This window comes from Cucurbita pepo, chromosome 20 (genome assembly GCF_057944985.1).
Source record: "Cucurbita pepo subsp. pepo isolate OVF chromosome 20, ASM5794498v1, whole genome shotgun sequence".
NCBI classification, from domain to species: Eukaryota; Viridiplantae; Streptophyta; class Magnoliopsida; order Cucurbitales; family Cucurbitaceae; genus Cucurbita; species Cucurbita pepo.
In genome coordinates this window covers 10996111-11018131 of record NC_141817.1, presented here as the reverse complement: position 1 = coordinate 11018131, position 22021 = coordinate 10996111, and the positions used below count along the sequence as shown (strand labels likewise).

General features: G+C 37.0%; 3 protein-coding genes across 3 annotated transcripts; 2 read left to right on the top strand and 1 right to left on the bottom strand.

Moving 5' to 3' along the window:
* Positions 1 to 5306: 5306 nt before the first annotated feature.
* LOC111782699 (uncharacterized) lies at positions 5307 to 6398 on the top strand. The gene has a single exon (XM_023663496.2). The coding sequence runs from the start codon at positions 5326 to 5328 to the stop codon at positions 6349 to 6351; it is 1026 nt and encodes a 341-aa protein (XP_023519264.2). The 5' UTR covers positions 5307 to 5325; the 3' UTR covers positions 6352 to 6398.
* Positions 6399 to 7308: 910 nt separating this feature from the next.
* Positions 7309 to 11185, bottom strand: LOC111782693 (protein SMAX1-LIKE 6-like). Its single transcript, XM_023663490.2, has 2 exons — positions 9526 to 11185; positions 7309 to 9373 (listed from the first exon to the last, which is right to left on the bottom strand). The coding sequence occupies exons 1-2, from the start codon at positions 10725 to 10727 to the stop codon at positions 7417 to 7419; spliced, it is 3159 nt and encodes a 1052-aa protein (XP_023519258.2). The 5' UTR covers positions 10728 to 11185; the 3' UTR covers positions 7309 to 7416.
* Positions 11186 to 17377: 6192 nt separating this feature from the next.
* LOC147786552 (uncharacterized) lies at positions 17378 to 18148 on the top strand. The gene is made up of 2 exons (XM_087120506.1): positions 17378 to 17616; positions 17731 to 18148. Exons 1-2 carry the CDS (start codon positions 17378 to 17380, stop codon positions 18146 to 18148), a joined length of 657 nt encoding a protein of 218 aa, XP_086976632.1.
* The last annotated feature ends 3873 nt before the right edge of the window (positions 18149 to 22021 follow it).

Genomic DNA, 22021 nt, shown 5'->3' with positions numbered 1-22021 from the left:
GTTCCCTTAAGTACTGACTCCAGGTCTTGAACAAGGGGCCCCACCCTCTCATTGGCCTGAGAGGGATTCAGTTTACTCGTTGGACCACAAACCAACTGTTCAGTAGAGGATAAGTTGGACATAAGGAACAAGAAGTAACTTCAGGAGTAAAACGGTTAATTGACCCAGCTCTAATTACGAACAACCTGTGAATGATCGACTTACTAATCATGGTTATATCAAATGGACAGAAATATATCTATAGTGAGGGGAGTGCAACTACTAGGCTATAGTGGAGTGTCCTAGTAGTTAACGAGTGTTGGTTAACAAGGTTAATGAGTTTAATCGGTTAATCTTGGATCGTTGGAGTCCATGATCTATAGGTCCATTAGGTCCCTCTGCTAGCTCATATCGGACTAAACCATAGAACAGTGTGACGAGTGAGTTCGAAGTGTTCGAGTTCAAATTAGGGAATATGAGCCACATATATACGATATATTTAACCGCATTTTTGTTTTATTTACGAATTAAAAAAAAAAAAAAGAATTTGAGATATTTAAATAAGATTTAAATATTTTAATCAAATATGTGTCAGAACTGATTGACATTTGAATTAATATTAAATAGTTTAATTAATCATTTAATATTATTTTAATTTGAAATTAATTATTCAAATTAATTGTTAAATTAAAATGAAGAAAGTCAAAATGTTGACTTCTTGTAAAAATCCATGTTTGAGTTAGTAGAATTTGAGATGTCAAAATTTGGTTTAACCAAACTTGCATGCTTGACAAATAAACCCCACAAATTTGAGTGGAATTTGGAGTGTCAAAATTTGGTCAACTCAAACTTGCATGCTTGCCACGTGACCCAAACATTTGAGTGGAATTTTGAGTGTCAAAATTTGGTGATCTCAAATTTGCATGAACATGCAAACATAACTCTATAAATAGAGTGATCAACGTACATGGAGCTTCTCACTTCAAAAAACCTTGAGAAAAACTCTCACAAACTTTCTCTTGAGAAAAACTCTCACAAACTCTCTCTCCATATATACTAAATCCTTCCCAAGTTTAGTCACTCACTGGATTCCACAATCTCGTTCTAAGGCTGGAGAATAGTGGAGAAGACACTAACGGTGGTTCGAAACCGGTTCGTGAGGAAAAAAGAATTTGAACTACAAAAGGTTAGTACTCAAACACCTTGAGTTTTAATACTCATGAACATGCTAGTTATTTACTGTAATTGATGTTCTAAAAGTGCCTAAGATCCAAATTGATTCCGCATGTGTTATATTAATACCATCATGGTTATCGTATCATTTTGAAAGGAGAGAATTTGAAAGTAGCTCATGGAGCTTTGGTGGCAATTAAAGGAACTAGAAGAGGTAGCATCTACTACCTCAACGGAACCACAATAATTGGGCATGCTGCTGTGGCAAGTTCGAAAGAACAAGACATATCGAAATTATGGCACATGAGACTTGGGCATGCTAGTGAGAAGGCGCTTCAGACATTGGTGAACCAAGGAGTCCTTAAGGGTGCCATAACTGGTAAAATTGATTTATGTGAACATTGTATATTTGGTAAACAAAAAAATGTGAAGTTTGTACAGCTATACATCAACAAAGGGCATTTTGGATTATGTTCACACTGATGTATGGGGCCCCACGAAGAATGTCTCATTGGGAGGGAGGAGATGGTTTGTCATCTTTATTGATGACTACTCGAGTAGAGTTTGGATGTATCCCATGAAGCATAAAAACGAGGTTCTCCAAATCTTCCTAGAGTGGAAGAAAATGGTAGAAAATTAGACGGACAGGAAAATCAAAAAGTTGAGATTAGACAACGGTGGAGAATATATTTATGATCTATTTCTTAAAGTATGCCGAGATGAAGGGATCGCTTCACTGTTCCTCGTAAGCCACAACAAAATGGGGTTGCTGAGAGAATGAACCAGACATTAATTGAGAAGGTTCGATGCATTTTGTCTCAAGCAGGATTGAGTAAGGCATTTTGGGCTAAGGCTCTCAGTTATGCAATTCACTTGGTGAATCGTTTACCTGTTTCTGGAAATGGTGGGAAAACTCCGCTTGAGGTATGGTCAGGTACTCCTGTCAGTGATTATGATAAATTGCATGTGTTTGGGTGTCCTGCTTATTATCATGCGACAGACTCAAAGCTGGATCCTAGAGCAAAAAAAAAGCGAAGTTTACGGGCTTTAGCAAAGGCGTGAAGGGCTATAGGTTATGGTGTCCAGAAACAAGTAAGATTGTTAATAGTCGAGATGTGACATTCGAAGAGTCTGGAATGTTTTTGCAGGAAATTCAAAATAATGACGAGGCATTGAAGCCGGTGGAGAAGGTGGTGTTCTCTCCTGATATGGTTGCTCTTACTGAAGAACCTATTGATCAGGTAGATAATAACTCTGATGTCTTAGAACAGGAGGAGCAAAGCCTTGTAAATGAAAGAGTGGAGGAACTTGAGTCCATCGCCAGGAAGAGACCACGAAGGGAAATTCGAAAACCTGCAAGGTTTGATGTTATGATAGCATATGTTTTTCCTTTGATGGATGGAGTTCCCAACAACTACAAAGATGCTATCCAGAGCCCGAATAGATTGCACTGGCAAGAGGCTATGAATCAGGAGATAGCAATCATTGGAGATAAATCAAACTTGGGATTTGGTACAACTTCCAAAAGAAACATATAGATGTATTTTGTGATAGCCAGAGTTATTTGTTTGTCAAAAAATCAAGTCCATCATGCTCATACTAAACATATTGGTGTCCGTTTTCACTTTATTCGAGAAATTATTAGTGAAGGGGACGTTCGTTTATTAAAATTGGAACTGCTGATAACCCTGCATATGTTGACAAAGGTGATCGCTCGTGAAGAGTTCTAGCATTGTTTAGATTTCATCAACGTTGGAAGAAAGGAGTAGTGCATTGACGTGTTAGCAACCAATTTAGTTATCAACTTGGAGATCTTATGACAAGGTGGAGATGGTTATAAATTTTCATAAGTTTTGATTTGATTGGTTATTTGGATTAGATTTGATTTGGTTATTTGAATTAGATTTAGTCATATCAGATGAGTTAGATATCGGTATTGGACATCAGAATTTGATATCGGGATTTGGGAGAGTTTTGTGTGTCACATTGTATTTCTTGAGTGACATATTGGTGAGAGTCTATAGTGTGATAGTGAGGTATTCACTGGTAACGCTTTGTTTTATTAGTGATTGATTGGTACCCGTGGATGTAGAGGAACTTCTTCTTTCCGAACCACGTAAATATCTTGGTGTCTCTTTGTGTAATTTCGTTCATTGGTGTTGTGAGTACATTTGTTCCGCTTTCGGCGCACAACCTAATTCATATATTTTCAATAACATTTTTTTTTTTGTAATAAATATATTTTTGTTATGGAATATACTGAATTAAAATAGAATGAAACCTAAAATACAAGGGTAAAAAGTAATATTATAGTCTAATGGTTTACTAATCCCACGTAACTATGGGTGTTTAATTAAAATTATGATTTTAAAGATATGTATTTTAATCAATTGAGCTATGCTTAAATTGACATTATGTAATCTTCATTAAATTTACAAAGGTATAAGTTAAGATTTGACCTATGATCTTAAACTAGGAACTTACTAGTCTTTTCGAGTTCAACATGTGGGACAAGACCTGAGTTGATTCAAAATTGCATTCTAATCTTATGACTCCACAAAACACGAGCTCCTAAAGGGAAACACAGCTTCATATATCAAAGTCGAGCCTATGTTTGTTATACAACTCCAGTTATCCTGAACTAGGACCTTACTAATGATTTCGAGTTCAATGTCTAGGACAAGGCCCCGAGTAGATTCAAAACTATAACCATTTAGTTGAGTGTTATAGTCTAATGTTAAAAGGGAATCATGATCTTACCAGAGCTGGTCGGTTTGGACAAGCGCACGATCTTCTGGTCCTCCAACATTGCATTGCCACTTTAATATTTCACTCCCTGTTGTTGTTGTTGCTGTTGGTCTGGAGAGTGGCTGCTGCTCAGTTTGAACAAAAGCAATCACCGGTCACCATTTTCGGCTGCAAACCCAAGAGAGAGAGAGACAAAGAGAGAGACAGAGAGAATTTTCAGTCAGGACATTGCATCACTACTCAATCTCCAATCCCCAAACCAAAATAAACACAGTTTTCAGCATATAAAATGACATTCTTCTTAAGTAAGAATGATGATAAAGTGAGTTGATGGAGGCTCTTTTCATTCTAATGGGCTCTATTGGGAAAAGGGCAACAAAATATATTCGTCGTTCAGCAGTGTCATTGTAACAACTCAGACCCACTACTAGTAGATATTGTCTTTTTTGGACCATCCCTTTCGGGCTTTCCCTCAAGGTGTGAGATCTCATATCGGTTGGAGAGAAAAACGAAGCATTCTTTATAAGGGTGTGGAAACCTCTCTCTAGTAGACGCGTTTTAAAAACCTTGAAAGGAAACCCAAAAGAGAAAGTCCAAAGAGGATAATATCTGCTAACGGTGGGCTTGGACCGTTACAAATGGTAACAGAGCCAAACATCGGGCAATATGCTAGCGAGGAGGCTAAGCCCTGAATGGGGTGGATTGAGGGGTCCCACGTCGATTGGAGAAGGGAACAAGTGCAGACGAGGACATTGGGCCCTAAAAGGAGGGTGAATCGCCTCTCCCCAACAGACGTGTTTTAAAAGCCTTGAGAGGAACCCTAAAAGTGAAAGTCCAAAGAGGATAATATTTGCTAGCGGTGGGTTTGAGGTATTACATAAGGTTTTTAAAACGTGTTTGCTAGGGAGAGGTTTCCACACACTTATAAATAATGTTTCGTTCCCTTCTCCAACCAATGTGGGATTTCACAATCCACACCATTTCAAGACCCAGCGTTCTCGCTGGTACTCGTTCTCCTCTCCAAACGATGTGGGAGCTCACAATCACTGTAAACTTCAAGCGTGAATGCCCCCTATACTATCTATACACGAAGAACAACAAATAACTAATGTCGGGAGGGGTTTTGCTAACAAATCATAGTCTACATCAAAAGTTGCTATGATCATGCAATGAGCAAGGAGAATGGAATATGGTTGTTTGAATGTTTCGAGTCAGTTGGGAAGACAACAAAACAGAACAAATTGACCCATCAAAAGTGGAAGCAGACATAATCAACAAGGCCAGGCAGCTTATTCAAACACACAGCCCGCCACTTTTTCTTTCTTTCTTACTTTTCATCATAACCCATTCAAATTTCTGTTCTTCACTTTGTTCTATGTAATTCATTTCAAACTGGATTTCTTACCTTACTAACCTGAACTCAGCATGAAGTTGTTGCCCTCTCCATCATGCTCTTCCTCTTCCTCCTTCTCCACCTCCACTTATGATGCTCATGGCTGCAACTCCAGAGCTGCATTAGCTACCCCGAGCTGTCTTTCTGGAATTCTCCGCCGAATTCTCTGCTCCGGTACCCTCCCGACCAATCAGATCACAGACGACACTAGCTCAGTGAAGTCTGATGAGAAGCTTCTTCAAGTCAAGGATTTGAATGTCAAACCCACAGCTGGAATTGTGGCGAGACTAATGGGCTTGGATCCCTTGCCAGAGATGAAGCAAAATCATAATTCGATAGCAAGGAGCCAATCCATGAACTCTGTGGGGCATTTCTACAAACACCTGGAAGGCAAACATCAACGGGTCAGATCAACACAGTCATTTCAAGAGATACCCACGTTTCTTGAGCTTGAAAACGAAGAATACTTCATCCTTAGCTTTGAAGGAGAAATCAAAAGTAAAGAATTCAGAGCAAAACAAAGAAGCCAAAGGATCAGAAAGACAAAGAAGAAGAGATTCGATCCGAAAGAAGCCAAGCAGTTCATCCTAATAGATTTGAAAGAAAAGAAGAAATCAACCAGAAAAGTAGAATCAGAGTGCAGCGCCGATGAACTAAGCCCAATTTCAGTTCTCGACAGTAGTAAATTCCTCACAGATCCCGAAGAATCAGCGCCATTACTTTCAGGAGACGCCGCTTCAAATTCCCCCATAAACCCTAGAAGGAAATTATCACTGGAGCTCGAAATTCCTCGGAGTCCATCTCGAAATGACGATGATTTGATAAACAACGAAAGTAAAATCGCGAAGACGAAAGTGGTTGAATATGAGATCCAGCGGGAAAGATTCGAAGAAGAGATTCGTAAGATAACAGAGACGGATTTGGGCGAATCGAATTGGAAATGCAGCAAAATTTGCGAAGAACATGAAGAACTTGAAGCTGGAGGTATAATTGAAGGTTTTGATTGGTATATTCTTGAAGGATTGATAGACGAATTTGTAGAACAAATGTATGATTGATCTTCACCTGAACATCAATCATTAACTGTAAATTTCGAATTCTAGTTACTAAATTGACCAGAAATTCAACCAAATTCAAACGGGAAAATAAAAATTTTCCGGTTCTACCTTCTAATTTCAAATGCATTGTTCCAATTTGAATTCGAATTCGCGACCGGTTAGAACAGAGACTGTTCTTCGAATTTTTCGTTCAAAAGCACAAATATTTTAGATTTTTTTTATTTTTTATAAACATAAAATTCAATTCTTTCATTATATTTCACTTCAATATAAACTAATATTAATTAATTTTTCAACAAATTTATGTTATAAATTTATACCATTATTATTTATAAGGTTAAATTAAAAAAAATACCCTTAAAACTTTAAAAAAAAAAAAAATCTCATAAATAATTTTACCATCAGATATGAATAGAAACATACTTACTTTAATTCAAAAATACCCTTGATCTTTGAAAATATTCATTAATATCCTTCAATTTTTTTTTTTTTTTAAAAAAAATACTTTTGTCGTTACTATTATATTTAAAAAATACGCATAAAATGTTAAAAGTAGCATTAACACGGTTCGCTTTTATTAAAAAAAAAAAATCTTAAAACCAATATATTTACAAATTTACCGTGAAAAGCTCAAAGAAGACAATATATGTTAACGATCAGCTTAGGCAGGTTACAATTCTATTCCATTACTCGAGGCTCCAACCCAATCAATCCAAAATTTTAAATTGATGGAAAATTTTTCTCAACCCTGTTAGATGAAAGTCCCACCTTGACTAATTTAGGAAATGATCCTGCTTTTATAATTAAGGAATACTATCTCTAATGTAACAAGGCCTTTCGAAGAAGCAGGAATACTATCTCCCTTGGAACCCTTTTGGAGAAACCCTTTTGGAGAAGCCCAAAGCAAAGACATGAGTGCTCAGAGTAGACAATATCATACCATTGTGGAGAGTCGTGTTCATCTAACAAACCCAACTTATATATACCCGAGCGCTCGTGTGAGAGAGGGTTTTCTTTTAAAAGCTAAAACTTAGATTCTACAAATATAATAATTTACATTACAATTCAATTCAATTCAATTATAGAAGGAAGAAGAATCCCATCAGCTTGTTCTTCTTTACACACAAGTTTCATCACAAAACCAGGCCCCATTTGGTACCTTCGTTCTGCTTCAACAAAGCTTCTATGGAGAACCATCTCCACCCATTCCTCCACCACTCCCTTCTTCTCCGATACCCATTTCGCCGCAACGATTCGGACTACGACATCGTACTCGATCTCCAGCACGACCTCCCTCCCGAACACCCTTCTAAACTGCAACCCGATCTCCTTCACTACTCTTTCGGCTGCCCCCTTGAAATCATACGGTTCGAACACCACCCTTTCGTCTACTCGTTCAAGGAACTCGTCGAGCCATCCTTCTGAGCTTTCTGATATCGAGTCACTATCGCAATCACCATCTTCTTCCGCCTCTTCTACCGGGAGATTCAAGTCTAGGAAGGACATTGATGACGACGATGACAATGACTTCTTCGGCATTTCCGAGCCTGCTTCCCGCTCGGTGGATTCGTCGTCCAGTTTCCTCTTTTTCAGCGAGAGGCTCGAGGTTCCTCGTGGGGCAGACGTAATCCTTACATTCATGTCCTTGCAGCTACTGACATCACTGGTACAACCTCGTACTAGTATTTGCAGTTGACAGTTTCTAGCTGCAAGTATTCTCTCCTCAGAGAATTCTGTCTGCTCGTCGGCAGTTTTCTCGAACTTTTCGTTCGTCAATGTCGTCACGAAGATTGTATTATTGATGGTAGTCTCTCTCCCGTGCGAATCCAGGAACTTACCGGTCGTAATAGCCTCGGACAAGAAGCTCCTAGCCCGAATATCGGCCTTGTCTACGTTCTCTAAAACGACAACCGACGACGATTTCTTCCTCAACTCTGCAGCGACGTAATCAACAACAGTTTGTCCCCGAAACTGCTCGTTGTAACCATCAAAACCTTTGCAGTCGAAGAGTGAGTTTCGTCGTTGATCACCGTCCTGTGAGCCAAAATCAACCGAGATGATGTTCTCGTGGCTTCCAAACAACAACTCCGCAAGTGCTAAGGAAATTCTCCGCTTTCCTATCATGTCAGGACCGAGGAACGTTAACCAAATATTTCCCCTCGAATTCGAGCTACGATGCCTTCCACAACCAGCTCGACATCGAAGAACAGTTTCGACAATACAACTCGTGGCTTTACCTTGCCAGCTGACTTTTTCATTCAGTGCATTCCAAAGTGACTTGAATTCTCTTATATCGAGCGGATATCCAGGATTCAGATCGGAGAAACCGGGAGATCGCCTCGGATTATCGACGCATCGTCTACTAAACTCGGCTGGATTCGAGCCTGTTAAGTGATGAACCACCTTCTGATTTTCCTGTTCTGCAACTTTTCTCTTGTTCTCATTGACAGATGCATACAATGTCCCCAAACCCAAATCAGTAGTAACAGAGTGAAGACGCCCGTTCGGACCGACAGACTTCGATTCGATAATATCGGTACGAATGTCGGGAATCTCCGATATTAGCCTGCTCGGATTCGTGTCGAAATTGTTATGCAAGTCTCTAGCTAAGCAAGGATTTGCAGTTATAGACAATGGTTCTTCACCACTTCTTTCATGATCTAAAGCAAATCGACTCGGCTCAAACGACATCCCGTGCCTCGTCTCGGAAACACCAAGTTTAGGGAATAGCTGCCTTCGATGAAGACGACAGATATCGTTCCACTTCTTTTGTAAGCCAATTACCTTGTCATGCTCCTTGCTTTTTGCATCAAATTCAATCAATGGCATATGCAAGGAACTTTCCGAGCGATGACCGATGACGGTACCGAATCCTGGCTTCCATATAGCAGCAACTTCCTGCTCGTATTGTTCCGTGCATTGCTGACAACGAACAAACGGTTGATTCAAGCTGCATAACTGACTCGAGAAATTCGATTGCGAAGGAAAGAATCCGCCAAATGGAACAAAAGATCCCATCAAGCTGCAAATTACAACGTACATTCAACTAAAACGAACGTTTTGAAAGTATAACGACTAAAACGAACGATGTCGTGTTCATTAAACGACTAAAATGATTGCAGTAATCAGCAGAAGATCTTCATTAAATTAAAAAAAAAGCTTATAAAAACTCACCTGGATTTAGTCCCAAATGCATCAGCCATAGACTTGGAAGTTATGGGAAGAAGATGAAGATCCCAATCCTTTTCGATGTCGGGAAACCGAACCAGAAACTTCTCGTGTCTTTTGTATGTCCCGACAGCTCCAATCAGCCATACTCTCCCGCTGTAACGCTTCAGCAGAGCTGTCAGTTGAGACACGACAAAGCTCATTCCATTTTCCTGTTCTTGTTCCTGTTCTTGTTCTTGTTCTTGTCTGATAAAACCGCTCAATTCTCCATAATTCACGACAATCCCAGGCTCTGAACATTGCTGGACAATCCCAAAAACCTCCTCGAACTTCAATTCCATTGTCTCTCTGCTTCGTTTTCGATTCAGAAACTCAGAAATCTCCTTCTCGATTGAAATTACTCTCAACCCAGAAATTTCCCGGGGAAGAATTCCCGATTTGGATCTCTGAACGGAATCGGTGAAGCTCCGAAGAGCATCGGCAGCACAGATGCCGACCAACAACGGGTTTTTCTCTGTTTTTCTCATCAGAACCTCTGCGATTCGTCGGGAATTGGCATCGCCGTCGGTGTTTTCATATCCGGCAAGGAAAGGGAAGGGGAAATTCCGGTGACCCAGATCGGAATCGGTGAGATTACAGAGGAAAATGGGAGGGAAACGGGCGGAGCGGGAGAATCGGGAAGGGTGATCGGAGAGAGGACGGTGGATTATCGCTAATTTAATATCGGAGCTTCGAAATCCGGCTTCCCCAAAAACCCTACTCACAATCGGATCATCAAGAATCGACAAGATGAAATATTTCAGCTCGACCTTCAAAATCGAGGGGGTTTGTTGCTGATTATGAATCTGATAAAGATGAAAGCTTTCCGGGTGCCGCCGTTGATTAGCTTGAGATCGTTTAATCGCCGCCATGAGGGAGTTCGAAACCGGTGGCTCGTCGGTGGGTTTTGAGGAAGGGAGACGGTCAAGAGATACGCCGACGGACAAGTCCAGTACTCGGAACTGAAGGCGTGGTGGGTACGCGCAGCTGCGGGCACGTGAGCAAGCATCTCGTAGGGCGGAGGACGGCAAAGACAGTAAAGCAGATACAGCGTGAAGGGAGGTAGTTTGAGCGTGGCAGCGGCGGCGGGCGACGGAGACAGCATCGTCTAAAGCCCTCGCTGCCTCCTCTGTTAAGCATTGCCTCGCAGCGCTCACCGGCGTCGGCATCGCCGGCCAGCATAAGAAGCTTCCTTTTGTATATTGAAACCCCAAAAAACAGAGTAAAAAACAGAGAGGATCGAAGGCTTGAGAAAATTATAAAAAAAAAATGGAAAAGAATTAGATGAAGAGTGGTTCACTTCAAGAACTTTTGGGAAATAAATTATTCGATTGTAGGCCAGAGAGACAAGAAAGAAAGGGAAGCGTATAAAAGAGACACCCGACCGAACAGACAAATACAGAACAGAGCTGCCTGTGAGCTGGGTTCTGGTTCTTCTTCTTCTATGGAGCTTGGTGGAGCTCCGGCGTACGACGGCGGCGGCGGCGGCGGTGCAGTGGGTTTGATTTGTTGAAAACTTGAAGGAAAAATGGAAACTTTATGATTTTGGGTTCATAATTTTGAGGTTAGATGCCGTATCCACTTAAGCAAATGGACCAGTAACTCAACTGTGGTACTTGGAAATTGAGGGGTCACTCTTTAGCTCTTGTTTTCTTTCTCTTTTATTTATTTATTTATTTTTTTTTAAATAATAATTAAATTAATAATTTAATTTAATAAAATAATTAATTATCTAATATTAATAATTAAATGTGTGTGTGTGTGTTTGTGTGTTGGGATTGAAGTGATTGGTCTTGTCTGAAAACACGCTTCCTTTCCTTTTTTTTGTTATTTTGATGTGCATGTTTTCTTTCTACTTCCTGTCTCTTTTCATCTTTTATTTTATTATTATTATTATTGTTATTATTATTGACGATACAGTTAGTTACTTCTCCGATCATTTCATAAAACTTCCTCATTGCTCACATGCTTTTTTAGACATAGAAAGAAACATTTTTTATAAAAGTACAAATCTGTGTGGCAGACAAAGATATGTAACATGTTAAAGTGACAAATATTTGCTAGCTAGGCACTGAGATATTGGAGCTCCAAAACAGGGGATCGTGGGATCTCACATCGATTGGAAATGAGAACGAAGCATTCTATACATGCGCGTTTTAAATTCATGAGAATGATGGCGATATGTAACGGGTTAAAGCAGATAATATCTACTAGTAGTAGGCTTGAGTGGTTACAAAAATGTTGATGTCGATAGGTAATAGATCAAAACGAACAATATCTGCTAGCTGTGAATTGGGTCGTTACATACTTTCTAGAAAAACTCACTTAAAGTCATCCTTGGTCCAAGCAAGAATTTTCAATTCTTTGTTAGTTTTTTTTGTTTTGTATTTTTTTTTTCAACTTTATTAATTAATTGGATAAAAAAAATAGAAATGTATAAAAATATTTTTAAAAATTTTAAAATTAAATTTTATAGTTGAGGGCATATTTAATAATAATAATTAATGGAGTTGATTAATTAAAAGAAGAGAGAGAAAAAAGATACGCAATCTAGAGAGAGATCCAGAGGTCAAAATCAATCAGAAAAGACAGGTGATGTGGCAGTAGCCCCCACTCGCGATTGGACAATGACATCACTCAGACATTAAATCAGACGGTTATTGAACTTCCACGTGGCGCACAATTCTACAAACAAACGCACAGGATTATAACCTTACATAATCCACAGAGACAAAAGGCCAACCCTGCAAATGGCAGGCATCCCAAGGTCCAAATAATTTTTTTTAAATATTAATTTTATTATTTTTAAATATATTATTATTTTTTAAATGATTTGACATGCTATTTTTAAATATTATTTTTAAATATTTTATTATTTTTAAATATATTATTATTTTTAAATATATTATTGCTTTTTTTTAATTTTTTTTTTATTTTTTTTTTCTCTTCACCTTCCATTCCATTTTTTCACCTTTTTGGTAAAAGTGAACTTTGGAACTTAACTTCCTTTATAACTAAATTATGCTGTAATAGAATTTCTACCTTCCTTTTTTTTTTTTTTTTTTTAATATATAAGAAAAATAAATTTTAAAAAATTTCAACAATATCTTTAAATTTTAAAAAATATTGGATGTTTAATTTCATTTATACCCTTCAAATTTTTTTAAAAAAAATTAAAATTTCTTTTCTTTAAAAATGTTATTGACCAAATAATATCAGAAGGAATATAGATGTTAAATTGAAAATTCAAATTTCGATATTAATTTTGGGCATATATTGTTACACGTCTTCATACTTTTACTTTTTAGAATTCGAATATTTAAAAATTAATTATTTGATCGGATATATATTTAAATTTTACGTCGAATAAAAAGTTGAGAGAGAGTGACTTTTTTTTTCTTTTTTTTCATTTAGGCGCGTGTGCAACACGAATGAACAAAAGCGCGTGGGAAGTTGATGAATTTAACGAACTGTTTATAGAGAGAGAAAGGGCAAGAAAAGGAAAGACTTATGAAAACTTCACTTTCTACAAAAAGGCAAAAACCAAACCCTTTTTTTAATTCTTAAATAGGAAAAGTTATGAATTGTTTGTTTACATTAAATAATAAATAATAAATAATTATTAACTCTCAACCTTTTTAAGTTAATTAATTAATTAATTAATTTTCTATTTCCAAAAAGAAAATAAAAACTTTCCTTTTATTAATTCATTTAAAATTTTAAATTTTAAATATTACCTCAACTTTACCTTGGTAAATTTCTGTGATTTTTTGCTTGTTTGTACATTTTTTACAGCATAGTATTGACTGTTGTCATTTTCAATGATAAAATTTGGTGGGTCGACTTTCTAAATAATCATTTTATTATTTAAAAAAAATATACTGTAAAATTTCACTGTTGGTTAAAATAGTGAGATACGTAATTGGTCAAAGCGAACCATATCTATTTAAATTATATTAATTATATATATCTAAATTTGTATTAATTTTTTAAAAAAAATAGTATAATCAAGCTTTGCTTAATTTAATAACAAAGTCGAGCATTCGAATGAAAAAGACTCGTAGGCTCGTGGGGTTGATTGACCCATTCAAAAGCTAAACCATTGAAGTGCTTTGGAGAAGAGTACGGAGTTAGCAAATGTGTTCGAGCCAAAACCCGTCAGGTCTACCCGCTTGGAGCCTTCGTCTTTAGGTAACTAAAAAGTTCTGTCCCTCTGTGTCGTCAAACAAAATTTTAATGAATGTTAACCATTTTTTTTTAGATCGAGGCTCTATTAGACGTAATTGAAAGTTTAAGGACCTATTAATGTGACTTCAAGCTCGTGGATTAATTTGAGTTCATGACTTTGGGACTTGGAATGAAGGTGGCGATACCCTGAAACCTGTTCGCCACACCATTTCAAGTCCTAATTTTCATCGAACATTCATGCTAATTAATACTATACTTCAAAAATATCTTTTAGCTTACAAAAGTGTACAAAAACTACTCTCGAGTTTTCAAAAATTTTATTGATACCTTTAAACGTTTTTAAAAAAAATAAAAAACATCTTTAAAAAATAGCCATAAATTTTAAAAAATAACGTTAATACCTTAAACATTTCAATGATATTTTTTAAATATGATACTGACGATAAAAATATTTTTTGAATTTTTTAAAAAAAGCAGAAAGATATTAATTAAATATTTTGAAACAAAAAAAAATATTTTTATTAATTTATAATAATAATAGATAGATGCTTTCTATTTATTAAAAAAAATATATTACCTATAAAATTTTAGAAAACTAATAAAAGATTGAAAGCTGACGTGGCGTGTCATATCAACTTTTATTCCAAAGATTTAATGTAATTTTTTTTTTTTATGAAAAATATATTCTTTTCTCAAAAGAGAATCTTTTAAGATTTTGAAAAGATTTAGTTTCTTTGTATATACATGAAAAGAGAATATATTTCTTTTTAAAAAGAATCCCTTCGACTCCCATTTTATTCCATAATGTTTTTAAGAATGAAAATCGAACATTTTTTTTTTGTTCAATTATACAAAACGTAACGATTCTTGTTCAAAATTTAGATCAAGATTCGAAATCTGAATTTGACACATGATCGGCCCGACATTTCCCTACGACATAATCACGTTACCTACTTCTCGTTTCTAAAAGTGAAGACTATCTCCATAAACCAACACGAGTCATTCCAGCATGATTTGTCTTCACTCACATGCATTCAAGAAAAATTTCCAAGAGATCGCTCAATATAGAATTGCTCAAAGGAAAAGACGCTTAACTGTGAAGTTCTTATGATTGAACCATCGAAAATGAAGGTGCACATTGTGGTATACTCTTTTATTCGGGGTGTCACACAAAATATCAATAAATTTTGAGGTGGGTCTTAGTTTGGTTGGCCAACCTGACTATCGTTTAGGGTTTAGGGTGGTGATATTACGCATGTGCGTGAAAGGTTTAAGAGTAATTTTTAGAACAAAATTTAAAATGAAAAATTATTATTAAAATTTGAGTGTATATTTAAATTTAGAAAAATAAAATGATTAAAAAGTACATTGAAATGGACAATAAGTTTTGGCGTTTAAAAGTCGGGCAATCATAGCTTCTAAAAACAAAGATGACTATTTCAAGAAACCAATGAAGCATCCACAATTGGAACAATCTTATACTCTTTATTTCAACTCACCATCACATCCTTCAAACTTCTCAAATATTATATATATATTAAGTGTAAAATAATATGAATTAGCTATCTAGACCTATTCTGACTTCTTTTCTAGCATTTATCGACACCCGCAGTGGATTTGGGCCGTTATAAATAGTATCAGAGCCAGACACTGAACGATGTGCCAGCCTTCTCGCTGTCCCCCGAAGGGGGTAGACACGAGGCGGTGTGTCAGTAAGGACGCTGGGCCCCGAAGGGGGGTGGATTGTGATGTCCCGCATTGCTTGGAGAGAAGAACAAACCGCCATTTATAAGGGTGTGGAAACCTTCCCCTAGCAGATGCGTTTTAAAGCCTTGAGGGGAAGCCCGAAAGGGAAAGCACAAAGAGGAGAATATCTGCTAGCGGTGGAGCGCACGAAAGATTATTTGAATGAATGTTTTAAATGGATGACATGTTTTATGGAGTGTCTTAAATACATGCTTCCGCATAAAGAAGTCATGTCATGCATGTAGTAGTGACTTTAGGCCAATAGAAAATTAGGGTCATTACACCATAACCAAAACATGTCGTGAAAGAAGCATACTGGTCGGGCTTTGATCGTATCTCCGAGGTATAGTTGAATGTAGATATCATGAATGTGAAGTGCAGTATACCGACCTGATTGGATGTGATATATATATATATATTTTTTTCTTTCTCTCAAGTGAAAAAAAAAAAATTGTGTATGAGGGGACCCATCACGAGAAAGTGAGAGGGAAATTCAAGAACAAATACATTACATAGAAAAGCTTTGAAAGATGCTTAATGAACATATTCAACCCTCCACTTGAGTGAGTGTGTGTGGCTCTAAACAATTTTACTAACTTTTTATTTTTTTTATTTTACTAAAATATCTTTGATTTTTTTAATATAAAATATATTTGTATTTTTGTCACTTATAAAGGTTTGACATTTAATCATTTAAAAAAAAAAAATTAAGTCTTTTTTTTTCTTTCAATGCTTCGGTTGGCAGCTGATAATATTCTAGTATTTTGACTAAAAATAAAAAATATATATAAAAAAAAAGATAATAAATAATTATTTAGTTAATAAATTGGAATTTAGTCTCTATTAAATTAATTTAGTATTTGTGGGTTTAAGTCTAACTTTCCGCGTGCCAATATGATTTCCCTATCATCCAAAACGACAAAGCTTTTAAAATTCTCTATTTTCATAATTTTTCTATAATACAAATGTAAACTATTTTATTTGTTATAAAAATAAAATTATTTATTTACTTAAATTTACGACACAATTTTTTTTTGGAGTTTCTGTCTGTTGGAGTTTCTGACTTGGTCTACATCGTTATAGCGGATTAATAGGAAGTAATTTCATATTTGTTTTCAAATAGCTCATTTGTAGGAGTTGATTTGTTTTCTTTATTCGGTTGGTTTTGTTATTCTGTATTGTAAGGCTTTATAAAAGCCCTATTATCCTTCAATAGAGATCAATCAATTCCCTTTATTTGGTATCAAAGCTTAATTGGACCTCGGTTGGTTTTGTTATTCTGTTTTGTAAGGCTTTATAAAAGCCCTAGTTATCCTTCAATAAAGATCAATCACTAGTTATCCTTCAATAAAGATCAATCAATTCCCTTTATTTGGTATCAAAGCTTAATTGGACCTTAAAGAAGAAATACACAAATTGAGTGTTTGAGAGGAAAAACATTGAACAAATGGAAAAACATTGAACAAATGGCAAGTGATTCAGGAAGCTTTGCTACACCATGTGTTCCTAAATTCGATGGAGACTACGAGCATTGGAGTTTGGTCATGGAAAATCTCTTGCTTTCCAAGGAATATTGAAGTGCTATTCAATCTAGTTTCGAGGAACCAAAAGGAAACGAAACACTAAGCGCGGCCCAGCAAAAGGAAATCGATGAAGCAAGGCTCAAAGATTTCAAAGCAAAGAATTATCTCTTTCAACCCATTGATAAGAGTATTCTGAAAACTATCATTCAAAAGGATACTTCCAAGCACTTGTGGGATTCAATGAAACTCAAGTATAAGGAAATGCTAGAGTGAAGTGAGCCCAGCTACAACGACTTCGCAGAACATTCGAAACTTTAGAGATAAAAGTAGGAGAAGGTGTTTCTGAGTATTTTACAAGAGTTATGTCTACTGCTAATGACACGAGGAATTGCGGAGAACATATGCCGGATGTCAAAATTGTTGAGAAAATACTTCGAAGTCTCACCGATAAATTCAACTTCGTAGTATGTTCAATTGAAGAATCCAAGGACCTTGACCAATTAACAGTCGATGAATTACAGGCATCTTTGCTTGTACATGAACAAAAGATGATTGATAAGAGGAGTGAAGAGCAGGTTCTGCAAGTGGAGAATGTACCAAGGTATGGACAAGGAAGAGGCAGAGGGACATTTCAGAGAGGAAGAGGTTATTCCAGAGGACGGGGAAGAGGTAGATCTTTTGTGAACTGATCGGCCATCAACTGTTTTCAGTGTAGAAAGCAAGTACATTACCAATTTGAATGTCCGAGCTTAGAAAAAGAAGCTGTCAATTATGCTGAATTTGACGAGGAGGAAGAACTGCTATTGATGGCGTACACAAAGAAAAGTAAAGTTGAAAGAGAAGGCAGTTGGTTTCTCGATTCCGGGTGCTCAAATCATATGACAGGGGACAAAACATGGTTCGTTGAGCTTGACGAAAGTTTCAAACACACTGTCAGGTTGGGAAATAACTCAAAATTGGTAGTTGAAGGAAGATGCAGTGTCAGATTCGAAGTTGAAGGTATCACACAAACCGTAACAAATGTCTACTATGTCTACAATCTCACCAACAATTTGCTAAGCATAGGGCAGCTACAGGAGAAGCGCTTGGTGATCTTAATCAAAGAAGGAACCTGCAGAGTCTATCATCAATAAAGGGGCCTGATAATGAACATACAAATGATGGCGAATCACATATTCTCAGTTCATGCAAAGATGAAGCCGTTGGTTGACAAATGTTTGAAAATAGAAGATGAAAACTTGGAAGCTCTGTGGCACAAGAGGTATGGGCATTTGAATAGTAAATCTATTCAAATCATGCGGCAAAAACAAATGGGGGAAGGATTACCTAAATTAAAGGAAGTTGTCAAAGTTTGCACAGTTTGCAATGTTGGGAAGCAACAACGGCAAAAATTCCCAAAGAAAAGCAAATGGAGAGCATCAAACAAACTGGAATTGATTCATGGAGATCTTTGTGGACCCATCACTCCAACCTCTCACAGTGGTAAAAGGTACCTGCTGGTACTTGTAGATGATTTTTCTCACAAGACATGGATTTATTTTCTTGCAGATAAATAAGAGGCTTTTGAAACCTTCAAAAACTTAAAAAATCTTGTTGAAAATGAAGCAAAAACAGCCATACGTGGACTCAGAACTGACCAGGGAGGAGAATTTACGTCAAATGAATTCAACAAGTTCTGCAAAGATAACGGGATCCAGCGACAACTAACAGCTGCTTACACTCCCCAGCAAAACGGAGTTGCAGAAAGAAGGAACTGGACCATCATGAACATGGTACGGTGTCTTTTATCTGAGAAAGAGATGTCGAAGAAGTTGTGGCTGGAAGCAGCTAGATGGACAACCCATGTTCTGAATCGTAGTTACACAAAGGCAATCAAGGACATGGTTCCTGAGGAGAAGTGGTCAGGCATAAAACCAAATGTGGAATACTTCAGAGTATTTGGTTCAATTGCACATGTCCATATTCCCGAACAAAAGAGAACCAAACTTGATGATCGAAGTCTCAAATACGTCCTACTTGGAGTTAGTGATGAATCTAAGGCCTATCGCCTGTGTGATCCAGCAACAAACAAGATAATTGTGAGCAGGGATGTCATATTTGAAGAAGGTGCAAAATGGAAGTGGAATTCAAGTACAAAAAATGCAGAGCAGGACGTGTTGGCTTGGGGAGATAATGATAACATTACTGCAGAAGAATCGGAAGGAGGAGAGACTGATGGAGAAGAAGATTCAAATGAAGAAACAAATGATAGGTTAGAAGAAATCCAAGAAATGGATGAATCTTCACCAGAGTTGCCACAACAAACAAGACAAAGGAGAAAGCCAGTTTGGATGCGCGATTATGAAACAGGTGAACACTTATCTGAAGAAGAAGAAGTCGAAGAGGGGTTTGCTTTTCACATCTCCAATGATGATCCTGTGAACTTTGAGGAAGCAGTAAATGAAAAGAAGTGGCAGGAGGCTATGAAGCTTGAAATTCAAGCTATTGAAAGAAATCAGACATGGGAGCTTGTGACATTACCGCATCAAGCAAAGAAAATCGGTGTCAAGTGGATCTTTAAGACGAAACTGAATGGAGAAGGCAAAGTAGACAAATGTAAAGCGAGACTCGTCGCTAAGGGATACTCGCAAAAGGCTGTAGTAGATTACAATGAAGTTTATGCACCAGTAGCTCGATGGGATACAATCAGAATTCTGGTGGCAATAGCAGCTCAACGAGGATGGTGCATCTATCAACTTGACGTCAAAAGTGCTTTTCTATACGGTGAATTAAACAAGGAGGTATATGTTGATCAGCCTGAAGGTTTTGTCAAAAAGGGAGAAGAGAACAAGGTTTATCGATTGAGGAAAGCTCTCTACGGCCTGAAACAAGCACGGAGGGCTTGGTTCACCAAAATCGAGAACTATTTTAAGAAGGAAGGTTTTCAGAAAAGTAATTATGATCACACTTTGTTCTTGAAGAGAATTAGAAGAAAATTGTTGTTGGTTTGCCTGTACGTTGATGATTTGATTTACACAGGAGATGATGAAAATATGTGCAAACGTTTCAAGTTATCAATGCAACAAGAGTTTGAGATGACAGACTTAGGGAAAATGAAGTTCTTCCTTGGAGTTGAAGTTTATCAAAACAAAGGAGGAATTCATTTGTGCCAAAAGAAGTATGCTAAGGAAGTATTGGAAAAGTTCAATATGTCGAATTGTAATGCTGTAAAGAATCCGATAGTCCCTGGCACCTTCTTGTCAAAGTCAGGCAGCAAAAGTGTTGATGCAACATTGTACAAACAACTAGTAGGATGCTTAATGTACCTTACGATAATTCGTCCCGACTTAATGTTTGTGGTTTGCTTGATTTCTTGTTATATGGCTGATCCCAAAGAAGAACACATGCTGATTGCTAAAAGGGTACTGAGATATTTAAAAGGCACATTAGATGTTGGAGTTTACTACAAATGGAGTAAGGATGCAAATCTTTTGGGCTACACAGATAGTGATTATGCACGAGACATTGACGACAGGAAGAGCACTTCAGGCTATGTTTTCTTTCTAAATGGAGCAGCAATATGTTGGAGTTCAAGGAAGCAGGGGATTGTCACACTATCATCTACAGAAACTGAAAATGTAGCTGCCACTGCAAGTGCATGTCATGGTGTTTGGCTTAAGGGAATTCTGAAGGAGCTAGGTGTTCTAAGCAGCGAGTGCATCGATATCATGTGTGACATTAGTTCAGCAATCAAATTGTCTAAGAACCTAGTTATGTATCAAAGGGCAAAACATATTGATGTTAGGTATCATTACTTGCGTAATTTGTCAACTAATGGGATTGTGAGGTTAGTGTTTTGTGGAATGAAAGATCAAGTGGCAGACATAATGACTAAACCAATTAAGCTAGATAAATTTGTGAAATTCAGAGGCATGCTTGGAGTTTTCGACAACTTGAGTAAACTGATGCTGTTTCAGCATACTTCAGTTTACGGGGAGGAATTTGTTGGAGTTTCTGACTTGTCTGCAACGTTATAGCTAATTAATAGGAAGTAGTTTCATATTTGTCTAATAATAGGAAGTAAGTTTTATATTTGTTTTCACATAGCTAATGTGTAGGAGTTTGATTTGTTTTTTATTCGGTTGGTTTGATTTGTTTTTTGATTCGGTTGGTTTTGTTATTATGTTTTGTAAAGCTCTATAAAAGCTGTAGTTATCCTTCAATAAAGTAGTTATCCTTCAATAATGATCAATCAATTCCCTTTAATGTCTCTTTCCTCCCTCAGCCCCACAAACGTGAATGAAAAAGGAACACAGAACAGAACAATTGCTATTCTTTTGCCTACCCAACAATGAACAGACAAGTCTCAAAGAAGATGATAGAAATGGCATTAGAAGGAATCTAGGGATTTTGGTTATAGATAGAGAGAGTGGGAAAGGAGGTTAGTAAGGCATTGATTTGGTTGGTTTAGAGCTCGAGTGATCTCAAGAAAGGGAGGGTCCAAATTCCTCAAATCACTTAGATCATTAACTATAGCTATTCTTTCACAATATCAAAGCAGATTTCAAGGTCAAATGAATCAATCGAAAATACAACAGATATTTAAATAAGCTGACAATATTACAGAAGGAGTCGCTTCAAATTAATCTTCCAAGTTTCCATAATAGAACAGCAGAGATTGCCCTAACTTAATTTAACCGATAATGCTACGTATCCAAAGAAATTTCAGATAAATATTTAGGGCAAGATATTGTAAGGAAATCAATTACAGGATTTTGGAATGAATGAACAGAAGCCGAATGACCTGTTGGGGATATTGCTCCACATTTCGTTCTGGATCAATGGCACAATTTCTGCTAAAGTCGCATTTGGCTGCAAAGTCAAATCAAGAGATCAAGTTAACCACAAAAGAAACTCAACCATTTCATTTCGACCAGAAAGTATGATCGATTGAATTGAAGAAAACAGGGACTCGCGCACAAACCTTGATTCATCGCCTGTCGCCATTACAGCAAGAGATGGAGGCG

What these genes read in the sequence shown, in the direction of transcription:
- LOC147786552 (XM_087120506.1), top strand. Translation starts at nt 17,378, where the DNA reads ATGTCTACTGCTAATGACACGAGGAATTGCGGAGAACATATGCCGGAT. An exon ending in CAAGTGGAGAATGTACCAAG is followed by an intron (nt 17,617 to 17,730) that starts GTATGGACAAGG and finishes TTTTCAGTGTAG; the next exon opens with AAAGCAAGTACATTACCAAT.
- LOC111782693 (XM_023663490.2), bottom strand. Translation starts at nt 10,727, where the DNA reads ATGCCGACGCCGGTGAGCGCTGCGAGGCAATGCTTAACAGAGGAGGCA. An exon ending in GCATTTGGGACTAAATCCAG is followed by an intron (nt 9,374 to 9,525) that starts GTGAGTTTTTAT and finishes TGTAATTTGCAG; the next exon opens with CTTGATGGGATCTTTTGTTC.
- LOC111782699 (XM_023663496.2), top strand. Translation starts at nt 5,326, where the DNA reads ATGAAGTTGTTGCCCTCTCCATCATGCTCTTCCTCTTCCTCCTTCTCC.